The sequence below is a fragment of the Schistocerca gregaria genome, chromosome 9, assembly GCF_023897955.1.
Source record: "Schistocerca gregaria isolate iqSchGreg1 chromosome 9, iqSchGreg1.2, whole genome shotgun sequence".
NCBI lineage: Eukaryota > Metazoa > Arthropoda > Insecta > Orthoptera > Acrididae > Schistocerca > Schistocerca gregaria.
In genome coordinates, this window is record NC_064928.1 from 246,491,392 (window position 1) to 246,503,474 (window position 12,083).

General features: G+C 44.7%; 1 protein-coding gene across 1 annotated transcript in view; it reads left to right on the forward strand.

Annotated features, from left to right (window-relative positions):
• Positions 1 to 11,305, forward strand: part of LOC126291541 (neuronal PAS domain-containing protein 3-like) — a 116,108-nt gene extending 104,803 nt beyond the window's left edge. The window contains exon 2 of the mRNA XM_049985041.1: positions 10,826 to 11,305. Coding sequence (XP_049840998.1) covers positions 10,838 to 11,305 — 468 coding nt within the window. The 5' untranslated portion in view covers positions 10,826 to 10,837. The remainder of the gene's footprint in view (positions 1 to 10,825) is intronic.
• Positions 11,306 to 12,083: the final 778 nt, after the last annotated feature.

A 12,083-nucleotide genomic window follows, 5' to 3' on the forward strand; every position in this document is an offset into this window, starting at 1 on the left:
AGGTATTGAATAGAATTGGAGAGGAGTTTGCGGCACAACTTGACTAGAAGAAGGGATCGGTTCGTAGGACATGTTTTGAGGCATCAAGGGATCACCAATTTAGCGTTGGAGGGCAGCGTGGAGGATAAAAATCGTAGAGGGAGACCAAGAGATGAATACACTAAGCAGATTCAGGAGGATGTAGGCTGCAGTGGGTACTGGGAGATGAAGAAGCTTGCACAGGATAGAATAGCATGGAGAGCTTCATCAAACCAGTCTCAGGACTGAAGGCCACAACAACAACAACTTGGAACGTGTATTGATGACATATTGGGTGATTCATGAAGATACGCAAATATTTTAATACGTTACTCTACAAGTAAAACTAAAAAAAAAAATGTTCATATAGACATAGGTCCGCAAAAGTTTAGTTACGGAGTTAAGGCTAATAAATGATTTTGCCTGAAAGTTAGCAACTTCGCTAATATGAAGCCATCGCAAAACTGTACGACGTTAAAGTAAAGCACAATTTCCATTTCTTTTGTTGTTATTGGTCTTGTGAATGTAATGAAACGTACCAGACGTGTATCTGCAGTAGTTTTCCAGAACATCCAGATTATGAACGCTACCTAAGCTCCCTCCCGCAATATTCTTAATACTCCACTAATGGTCCGTGCATTCGGAATCCACAGAGTTGCATAACGTACGCGATATTCATTAATTGCAGCCATAGCATTACCATCACATTTACCATAAGTAAACACCATATCAGCGTAAATTTGAAAGGCAGCCCTATTTGATAATTAATCTACAAGCTAACACAATTAATGTGCGGTTTCACTTAAGTACACTGTTGATGTTGTATTCTTTCACTGAACAACACACATAAGGTTAGGAACCAACTGAAACAACTCACTAACGTTTGGCAACAATGACATACCGTTTATACATTCTTTGCTTCTCTGAAAGATGTGGAAAGCTACTGCAGATACACGTCCGGAATATGTTGTATTAGATTCACCAGACCAGTAACAGCAAAATAAATGGAAATCGTGCTTTACTTTAACCTCGTGCAGTTTTGCGATGGCTTCATAGTATCGAAGTTGCTAAATTTCAGGCAAAAATTTTTACTAGCCTTAACTCCGTAACTAAACATTTGCGGACCTATGTTTACACGATTTTTTTTCTTCAGTTTTACTTGTAGAATAACATATTATAGTATTTGCGTACTTTCGTGAATCACCCTGTATATAATGCGCAAAGATTGTTGCCAAAAATATCGAAAAGTTATTGGCCGATTTACCTCAAATTTGTCGCAGTTGAAGACGGATTCATTCCGAACATTTGACTGATACCCAGCGATTCAAATATGTCCAACGATTTAAAGCGATTGCAGTTTTCCTTCTGCTTCGCATTAGCTATGGACATGAACACGGCACAGGGCCAGTCGCCTTGAATAGCAGGTACGAAACGTCATACGGAAAGTCGGGCAGTGCAGCTAGTGGGATACACACGGTGTTCCCGTGTAAGCTTATTTGTCCGTCGCTGACATGGAAGACCGCAAACCTTCTTTCCTTTCCGCCTGTGCAGTGACTAGAGTACATGTAAAGCTTACTGGGACAGGGTAAATGCTAACTAGCTACAATGAAGTCGATAATTCGGTTGTAATACTGGCGTTATAATTTGATATCCCCCACAGCTGACAAAATTTACAAAAAAAATGTGAATTTCTTTGTCCACCCACACACTCCCGAGAATGGCACATTAACAATTTGCTATTACGCGCTCCAATTACCGGCAACTACGTTGATAAATACTTAGCACCTCGCAAGGATAACTAACAGAGCAAGAATATTAGGTAAGTTGTTGGTGAAAATCTCGCTTCTGAGCACACAGAGGGCTCTAACTGCAGAACTCTGCACTGAACACGTGTTGGTCAGTGATGCATACAGACCATATATCTCCCTTCGAAGACGATGAGCAAGACGCCGTATTCAAGTCCGTACAGTTTTATGGCTGAAGGCGAATCCACTCTCCACTATTCTCCCGTCTCCCACGCGTACGAAAACGTGGCGGAAGAATACTCAGTTTCGGCCAATCTCGAACGCTCTATCATCGCCAAAATCCCTCCACTGAGATCTACCCAATGATCGAGCAGGTCATGCGCCCGTAGGCAAACGAAATTCCCGTCTTCGCCACGTGCTCTCCAGCACAGGTGGCTCCGGATGCCGGGTTATCCCCAAAGGCGCCGTATTGTCCCGCGTTTCCGGCGACCGCTACGTGCCGCCCACGGTGGCCCGGCGAACTACGGCCAGCTGCAGACTTTACATTTCACAATCCTCAACTTCCGACAATTTTCACCGACGCTTTAAGTTAGTGGCTCTATCCTGCAGACATTCAGGGTGAACTGCTCGAGAGTGCCTCATGTTTATCATAATTCAATAGAGTCATGATCTGACGCCCTTGCCAGTCCCTTTATTATTACCACTAATGTTGGTGAGCTAACGTGTAAGTGCCCATGTCCTGGCACCTTACACCCGTAAGAGCGAGCAAAAACGTAACAGGACACAGACAATGCTCTACTGAACAATCTGAGGGTCGGAGAGGCCAACTTAAGGAGATGTGGAAGTAAACTTGTCTACCGCTTTGTCTAGCATTACTGTTTCTCAGCTTATTTACGAGTAACACGCCTTACAGGTTTACACACACTGTGTTTTTACTTACGTGTACATTCTTTATTTCCTGCAGGGAAACCAGGAGGACGAGCCTGATTACAGGGAAGACATGATGCAGGTTTTGCCTGCTTTACTTGTCTGTAAGGCGTCTCTCTTTCGTATTTACATTGTACCGTGACAGAATGTGCTACGAATCAATGACAGACCCATTCATTTCCCAGTGCTGTTCAGAGAAGTACACCATAATACGATGGAGCACAACCGGTAAAGTATTTCCTGATCGGCGTATTGGAAGGGGAGGCCACGTTCCATGACCTGCAGGTCACCCCATCTGAAACACCTCGATTATTTCCTATGGTGATCCCTAAAGTTACTTGGTACGAGACCTCAGTGGACACGGGGATGGAATTAGTTGCCATAATTTTAGCTGACTGTGACGTGATTCGAAACACACCAGAAGTATTTGTCAGGGTGCGTCAGAAACTTGTCATGTCATGCTTGCATGTCCGTCAGTTTCGGCACATTTTGTAAGACAAACTACAAATGCTACGTTCATTGTGTCAGTGACGGTACTTGCTGTTAACTGTTATTAATGTAAATAGAAACGTACACAGTTACTCGAGTTTATTCCTGTTATCTCCTATTATCTCCTTATTCTCTGACTCCAGGTTACCTACCTCAAATCGTTCATTGGAGCATCCTCTAAGTCCTCTTACATTCTTGCGAGCTCTTACGGAAACACCGTGTATAAGAAGCGCTAGAGGGTCAGATATTGAGTGATGACTATGAAGGATATGATGATGATGTTGCGTACTCGTGTGAGACAGCATTATCAGCACCTGACATGGTTTGAGAAGCACCTTCAGTGTGAATCTCCGTTTGACCGAATCGTGCAATATACAGGTTAGTGGGGTATTCGACGTTACAATGGCCCGATGTCCAAGTGCAGTGGGAATGTGGGGGCACACATACTTGTCTTCATGTTGCGATCAACCACGTCCGACAACGACAGAGAGGGGAGTGGGGCAGGGGCAGGTTCGCCGTACTGTTCACCACGCACACCTTAACCCCTTCACATCCCGCACCATAGGTCGGAGGCTAGCAGCACTTGGATTACGGAATTACCGCCCCCCCCCCCTCTCCGTTGATTAGGCTGACGTACGCACAGCAACACAAGTGGCTGCTTTTGGATGGTGTTGTGACCGGGAAACACGGGCTGCTGATGAACGGCGTGGCGCTGTGTGCAGCTACGTACGGTTGTTCTGTGTGTTCTGCAGAAGCACAGCGGTATTAACATAAGGCGAAGCCAGCGGGTGTGCCTTCAGGTCGCAGACACAGCTCTGACAACATAGCATCACGTCACGACACCTTGCGTCCTCATGAAAGAGTATCGTGGTGCCATTTTTCAACAGCATAATTCTAGTCAACACGTGACACGTGTCTTTGTGCACTGCGCGCGTAATGTAGTAGACAGGATTGCACCATCTGTCCCCGACAGAACATACGGGAGACCAGCTAACGCCAGTTCCGTTGCGGAGAGAGTATCCAGGATATGGGGGGGGGGGGGGGGGGGGGGGGGGGGGGGGGGGGGGGGAAGGTACAATCGTCGTAGGCCAACTTGCGTCGGGAGAGCGTGCCACGACTTTGTCACTCTTTCCAACCGAGGCAGTGCATTCATCGAGGCCAGAGAGAGCGAAATGGCGTACCGACACGTACATTTTTTTTTAGAAAGCGTACTGTAATTGGATCCGTGTAAAACGCTAAAAACAGGTTCGATAGGGTTTCATATGTTTACTTCGTGAACAATCGGTTTCGGCCCTTTTCCTGGGACCGTCTTCAGGCTTTTCCCAGCCATTATGGCCGCTGGTGGCTGTAAACGGGGTGAGATCAGCAGCAGTAGGAAGTGACACGCTTACCACTACGGATCTCACTCCGTCTGGCGCCACCAGCACCCTTAATGGAGGGGAGAAACCTGAAGATGATCCCAGGAAAGGGCGAAACCGATTGTTCACATATTAAAAAATCTATAAACTCTTTCGATACTATTTTCATTTGATTTCTATACCGATAAGCAATGTCATACTGCCAAGTTATTTCGTAAATTTGACTTGGTATTGAAATCACAGAAGTGACACCACGCACCCTCTGAGTCCTTGAAGATTTATACCGTTTCTGCCTCCCTTTCTTGGGTAGTTTTCTCAATGGGTCTCTCTCTACCGTGTTGGAAGCTGGAAGTATAGGTGCTTTTTTCCCTCTACCTAACTAAGAAGCAGGAGAACGATAAACAGCGATATATTGCAGGAAAAAAAAACTGCCTACACCGTAGTTAGGCAAAGCCACCCTCAGATCCAAGACTGGATTCAGCGTCAGAGTGCATTGTTAGACATGGTCCTATTGGAGCTTCGTACTATCTCTGCTGTTCTCTCCAGCCAGTTATACGCGGGTCTACAGCTTACCGTAGTGCAGCTTGAAGAGAGAACCATTAAGTGACGGAGAAATGTCGCGACTCCAACAGGCAGTTCAGCTGCTTACAGACCTTCTTCTCTGCGTCTTTCATTCCCGGCTCTTAAGAGACGGACGAGCTCTTACAGATCCCCTTCTTCTCAGCCCAATATCCCAACAGGCTTTGCGTGCAGCCGGCGTAATCCCAGTTGGAAATCTTTGGGATCCGGTTTCCACTTCAGACATTCGCATGATGACGGAGGGAAACCTCGCAGAAACGTTGCTCGGACTGAAAGTACGAAAGTGTGTGCTTACGAAAGCTCGATGAGAGGCCACCTTTTCACATCAGTTGCTGAACCACAGGTGAGGCCGATATATATTAAAAAATATTGCAACAACCTTTCCCCTACAAATGTTGCCAGTGTGTTCACGGTAGGCCCACACTGGCTTCGTTCCTACTGAGACTGCTGTCCGCAGTAGAGGTCACCGTGGTGCTCAACACGTCCGATAAGAAACGTTAATTTTATATGTTTTATTGGTGCTGATAGTGTCAAACGAGCATCGAGTTAAAAGGAATTGTCCTACTTCCTGAAAAAAATTCTTGTCTGCTACTACATGCTTAAAATCTTCACAAATGTACTGATTACCACACACGCGTACCAGACACAGCGTGTCATTACATGTATAAGTGGTGCACTCATAACACCCCTGTCATCCAACTTTCGTCATAAAGTTACAATACTGAGTACCACGAAGAACCATTGTGACGTAGAAGGGAAGCAGGTACAGATCGGGATACCCAGTTTTTGTAAAATCAAAGATCACAAGCAAATATTTGTATAAGGTATAAAAATAACCTTGTAGTATAGCTTCAAAATCACCTGAAACTGTATGTGACATATTTGCTGCATTTTTTTTTTCAAAGAAATGCCTGCATACTTCTCGTTCTGCCCCACACACAGGTCGTAGTGGTATACTGTAATTTTCTCTGAAATTATTGCACAAACGTCGAGTTTATTAGAGATATCATCTTTCAACTAAGAAATGAAGTTGTTTAACGATCAGCGTAGACTTAGGAAGATGGACTCTGCAAAAAAGTTGTTGAGAACAAGTAGATGTTTTAATGTTGTTTTGAAAAATGAACAAATACTTTTATATAGCTTAATATCAAGCTACTGTTAATTTATTGAATACCGTCACTCGTGCACCAGATGTATTTTCTGGCTTCCAAAAAGACATCATAAGACGTTTAGCAATAATCCCTGAAACCCAGTCCTGCCCAGCTAGACAAGTTCCTTCATTACATCAGTGTGGTGAAACACTAAAAAGTCTACTCGTCATTGCCTTCAGCTATGCTACCAGTTCGTCATTCTCTTCTGCAGTGATAATACTTTCAAATTTCACATCTGATTTGTCAATTGCAGTTGCGATTATTTTTAGCTGTATAAGCGTATCTTTCCAAGATTGATTAGTTATGTGTAACTCCTTAGATTCTTTTGAAACTCCCGTTTCAGAAGATTAAATGGTTGTAATTACCATTTCCATGCACTTTATATCTACTTTCTAAGCATCTGTCATTCTAATGCATGTTCACACCATCTGGAAAAGCAACGAAAAAACATACAAAGTTTCAACGATACCTGCATAAAAAACATAAGTGGCAGAACGGGGAACTATCTCATGGTGCCCCATCCTGTGGCATCCTAAGAGCACATTTAAGGATAACAACTTTCCTGAAGCATAATAACTGAAGGATTTAAGCGTGTTTGTGACTAACGTATAGCGAATTTTATGCACTTGAAGATTACACGTCATTTAAGGGCGTACAATTAAAAATTAACGCCTTGTCTTGCGCGTAAATTCGCCCAAGGCTATAAAAAGGTACAATTTTTTGAAAGCTTAATACTAAGTTACTGTTAATGTTACTGTTATTTTATTTAATCGCTTCGCTCGTGCACCAGATGTATTTTCGGCTTACTGAAAGAACATTAGCATGTCTAGTAGTAATATAAACACAGGACTGGAAACGTGAAGGGCGGCCGTGCTCATACTAGGTGCACTCCAAACCAAGTCAAAATGGCTGCCGCGCGTTCCCTTTGGTTCAGAGACATGGTTACAATTCACTGCGATAGGTTCCAGCATCCTCCAGTCTGGAGAACAACACAGTCCAGTAGTGCCACGCTAAGGTTCAGCCGCAGAGACCCCCTGTGTTGACACTCTGAGGAATCAAGTTACATCTATATAGCTAAATAGCTAACTCGGGCATGCCACCAGAGGAAAGTTACTTATCTAGGTGTAACAAGAACTTGATTTTCGAGATTTAATTATAACTATTGACCGAATTAAAAAATTATATTATAGTCATAATCCACTCATTAACAGCCAAGTCCGCCCCCGAAAGCTGAATGCTCAGCCTGACGGATTGTCAATCCTCTAGGCCCGGGTTCGATTCCCGGCTGGGTCGGAGAATTTTCTCCGCCCAGGTTCTGGGTGTTGTGCTGTCCTCACCATCATCTTATCATCCTCATCGAATGCTGGTCGCCGAAGTGGCGTCAGATTGAAAGACCGGCACCCGGCGAACGGGCTGCCCGAGCGGGGGCCGTAGCCATACGAATAAAGAAAAAAATTAATTTCTGTTAAAAGTGTGACGCAGTACGTCAAGTATTGCGGTTACAAACTGTGAGTATGTGTCGAGGCAGAGTAACACACATAATTGCAAACCCTTACGAAACTTTTTCTCTCTGACACTATCCACATGATGATGAAAGGAAGAAAAGTTTATCGCCTACTACAGTTCCACTGTTCATTCACTAGAACTTAAGCGTCTGATATATGTTGTTTTAATTTATTGCTTCTTTACTTTACTTGACACTATTCGCAACCTATTTTGCACATATATCACTGAAGGAGCCCGCAAAATTATATTATTCTACAATAAAAATTTCTGGAGGTACGACGTTTTGTACATGAGAATTAAATCTACTTATTTGTTTTTTATTTTACACGTCTAGTTCCGTAGGACCAAATTAAGCAGCAAATCTCTAAGGTTATGGAACGTGTCCGTACATAAAATTATGACATAAAAGTAATAACAGATACAATAAAATGTTTATGGACCCCAAATAGGCAAGCCATCAGTTTAGGTAAACGCAATCAACAACACAACTGTCCGCCCCTGGTAGCCGAGTGGTCAGAGCGGCGGAATGTCGTACCTAACGGCGGGGGTTCGATTCTCCGCTGGGTCGGAGATTTTCTCCGCTCAGGGACTGGCTGCTGTGTTGTCCTGATCATCATCATCATCATCATCATCATCATCATCATCATTTCGTCCCCATCGACACGCAACTAGCAGAAGGGGCGTCAACTCTTAAACAGTTTGCACCAGGCGAACGGTCTACCCGACGGCAGGCCCCAGCCACAGAGCAATATAACACAGGAATCAGCTTAATTTTTCAAGGAACTCCTCGACGGAAGGAGTGACCAATGAGGAAACTCTTCAGTTTAGATTTGAAAGCGCGTTTGGATTGTTGCCAAGATATTTGAATTCATGTGGCAGCTTATTGAAAATGGATGCAGCTCCATACTGCACAACATTCTAGGAATTGCGATCCAAATGAAGATTGGATTTCTGCCTAGTATTAACTCAGAGAAAGGTACTAATTCTTGGTAATAAGCTGATATTGTTAACAAGTAACGACTGTAAAGAATATTTATATACTGAGAGGCCAATGTCAGAATACGCAGACTAAAGAACAGGGGTCAGCAAGAGGTTCGTGGATTTACACCAGTTATTGCCCGAACGCCCGTACCTGAGCTAAAAATGTCTTTTGAGAATGGGAGTATAACCCGAAAATATAATACCATACATGAAAATAAGCAAAGTAGACTAGTTTTCGTTTTGAACTATCACTTACTTCATATACCTTTCGAATAGTAGAAATGGCAGCATTAAGTCTTTAAACAAGATCGTGAACGGGGCTTTCCACGACAGTTTACAATCTATCTGAACACATAGAAATTTGAACTGTTCAGTTTCACTAATAATATGCCCATTCTGTGAAATTAAAACCACGTGTTTTGTTGAAGTTTGTGTTGGAAAATGTAAAAACTGAGTCTTACTGTGATTTAGCGTTAATTGTTTTTTCTACAAGCCATGAACTTGCGTCGTGAACTGCACTGTTTCGAACAGTAACTCTTGCACACAACATCGTTCACTACGAAGCTACTGTCACCGGCAAACAGAAATATTTTAGAATCATCTGAGATACTAGAGAGCATAATGTTATTGCTCTGGTATTCAATCCAGGGACTGCTTTGATGCAGCTCTCCATCAAGGTTCTTCATCTCCCAGTACCTACAGCAACCTACATCCTTCTGAATCTGCTTAGTGTATTCATCTCTTGGTCTCTCTCTACGATTTTTACCCTCCACGCTGCCCTCCATTACTAAATTGGTGATCCCTTGCTGCCTCAGAACATGTCCTACAAATCGAACCCTTCTTCTAGTCAAGTTGTGCCACAAATTCCTCTTCTCTCCAATTCTGTTCAGTACCACCTCATAAGTTTCATGAAATACCCATCTAATGTTCAGCATTCTGCTGTAGCACCCCATTTCGAAAGCTATTCTCTTCTTGTCTAAACTATTTATCGTCCCTGTTTCACTTCCATACATGGCTACACTCCATACAAATACTTTCAGAAAACTCTTCCTTACACTTCAAGCTGTACTCGATGTTAACAACATTCTCTTCTTCAGAAACGTTTTCCTTGCCATAGCAAGTCTACATTTTAAACCTCCCAATATATCTATATATTGTTTATATAGAAAGGAACAGGAGATTCCTTAAAGAATCTGTGGTGAGGTGTTCATCAGCGCAGAACAGTGGATGTGCCTCCGAAAACAAAGGAAGTAGGTTACAGTACGCTTGTTCGCCCACTGCTCTGTGGGATCCCTACCAGATAGGGTTGATAGAAGAGATAGAGAAGATCCAACGGAGAGCAACGCGCTTCGGTACAGGATCACTTAGTAATCGCGAAAGCGTTACGGAGGTGATATATAAACTCCAGTGGAAGACTCTGCAGGAGAGGCGCTCAGTAGCTCGGTACGGGCTTTTGTTGAAGTTTCGAGAACATACCTTCACAGAGGAGTCAAGCAGTATATTACTCCCTCCTACGTATATCTCGCGAAGAGACCATGAGGATAAAACCCGAGAGATTAGAGCCCACACAGCGGCACACCAACTATTCTTCTTTCCACGAACAATACGATACTGGAATAGAAGGAAGAACCGATAGAGGTACTCAAGGTACCCTCCGCCACAAAGTCCGAAACTGTGTGACTGCTACGGTCGCAGGTTCGAATTCTGCCTCGGGCATGGATGTGTGTGATGTCCCTAGGTTAGTTAGGTTTAAGTAGTTCTATGTTCTAGGGGACTAATGACCACAGCAGTTGAGTTCCATAGTGCTCAGAGCCATTTGAACCATTTGAACCTCCGCCACACACCGTCAGGTGGTTTGCGGAGTACGGATGTAGGTGTAGATGTAGATGTAGATTCCTATGTAAGAGTCGCTCGGTGTCATATGCGAATTCAGTACACGTTCTACAGTTGTGCAAGATTCGGACAGCAGTAAAGCCTCCACTACTTCTCATTAGTCGATAGCTAGTTAGGGCTTTAAAACTTCGAGTCTTCTCCCGTGTGTGTTCTCAGACGTCCCTTTACTGTGTTTCAGAGTGCGGCCGCCATGGAGATGTACTACCCGAGCGACGGCGGGGGCGGCGTCGGAGGCGGCGGGGGCGGCGAGGACTCGTTGCTGCTGCTGCAGTCGGTGCTGCTGACGTCTCTGGCGTCGCACCGGCCGCCGGCGCCGGGCGCCGCCCCCGACGCCAACGCGTCGGAGGAGGTGATGCTGCTGCCGCCGCTCGCAGACTACGGCGAAGGGTCGGGGGCGGGCGGGGGCGGCGGCGGCCTGGGGGCGGCGACGCTGGCGCCGGACGACGGCCCCCAGCAGCTGTTCCAGGGCTACTCGGCGGCGCTGCTGCAGTTCGCCACCGCCTGCTGCGTCGTCTTCATCCTGGTCGGCATCCCGGGGAACCTCATCACCATCGTCGCGCTCTTCCGCTGCAAAAAGGTAGGCAGGCGGGCCGGCCGTAGCCTACTAAGCAGGGCAGGCGCGCCGACGCTAGGAGGCGGCAGCGCGGGACGAGTGTGACAGGCGCGGCAGTGCCGCAGGGCTCAGCTCTTGGGCCATTGTTATCCTCTACACCAGTAGTGTAGAGTAGCACACCATGTTCCTTGCTCTCATACGTCTTGTTCCATCATCAAACTAGTCTCTGGAATACCACAAATAGAGACTGGAGACAGCTTACGAGGTGTATAAATAAACCAGTGAGACTGGTTTTTTATCTACTAAAATCTTTTTTAAACAACAATATTGTTTCCTTTAAAGTGGTTCCCTTCCACATCTACTGGGTGATCAAAAAGTCAGTATAAATTTGAAAACTGAATAAATCACTGAATAATGTAGATAGAGAGGTACAAATTGACACACATGCTTGGAATGACATGGGGTTTTATTAGAACCGAAAAAATACAAAAGATCAAAAATTGTCCGACAGATAGCGGTTCATCTGATCAGAATAGCAATAATTAGCATAACAAAGTAAGAGAAAGCAAAGATGATGTCTTTTACAGGAAATGTTCAATATGTCCACCATCATGCCTCAACAAAAGCTGTGGTCGAGAAATAATGTTTTGAACAGCACTGTAAACCATGTCCTGAGTTATGGTGAGGCATTGGCGTCGAATGTTGTCTTTCAGCATCCCTAGACATGTCGGTCGATCACGATACACTTGCGACTTCAGGTAACCCCAAAGCCAATAATCGCAAGGACTGAGGTCTGAGGACCTGGAAGACCAAGCATGTCGAAAATGGCGGCTGAGCACACTATCACCACCAAACGACGCGCGCAAGAGATCTTTCACGCGTC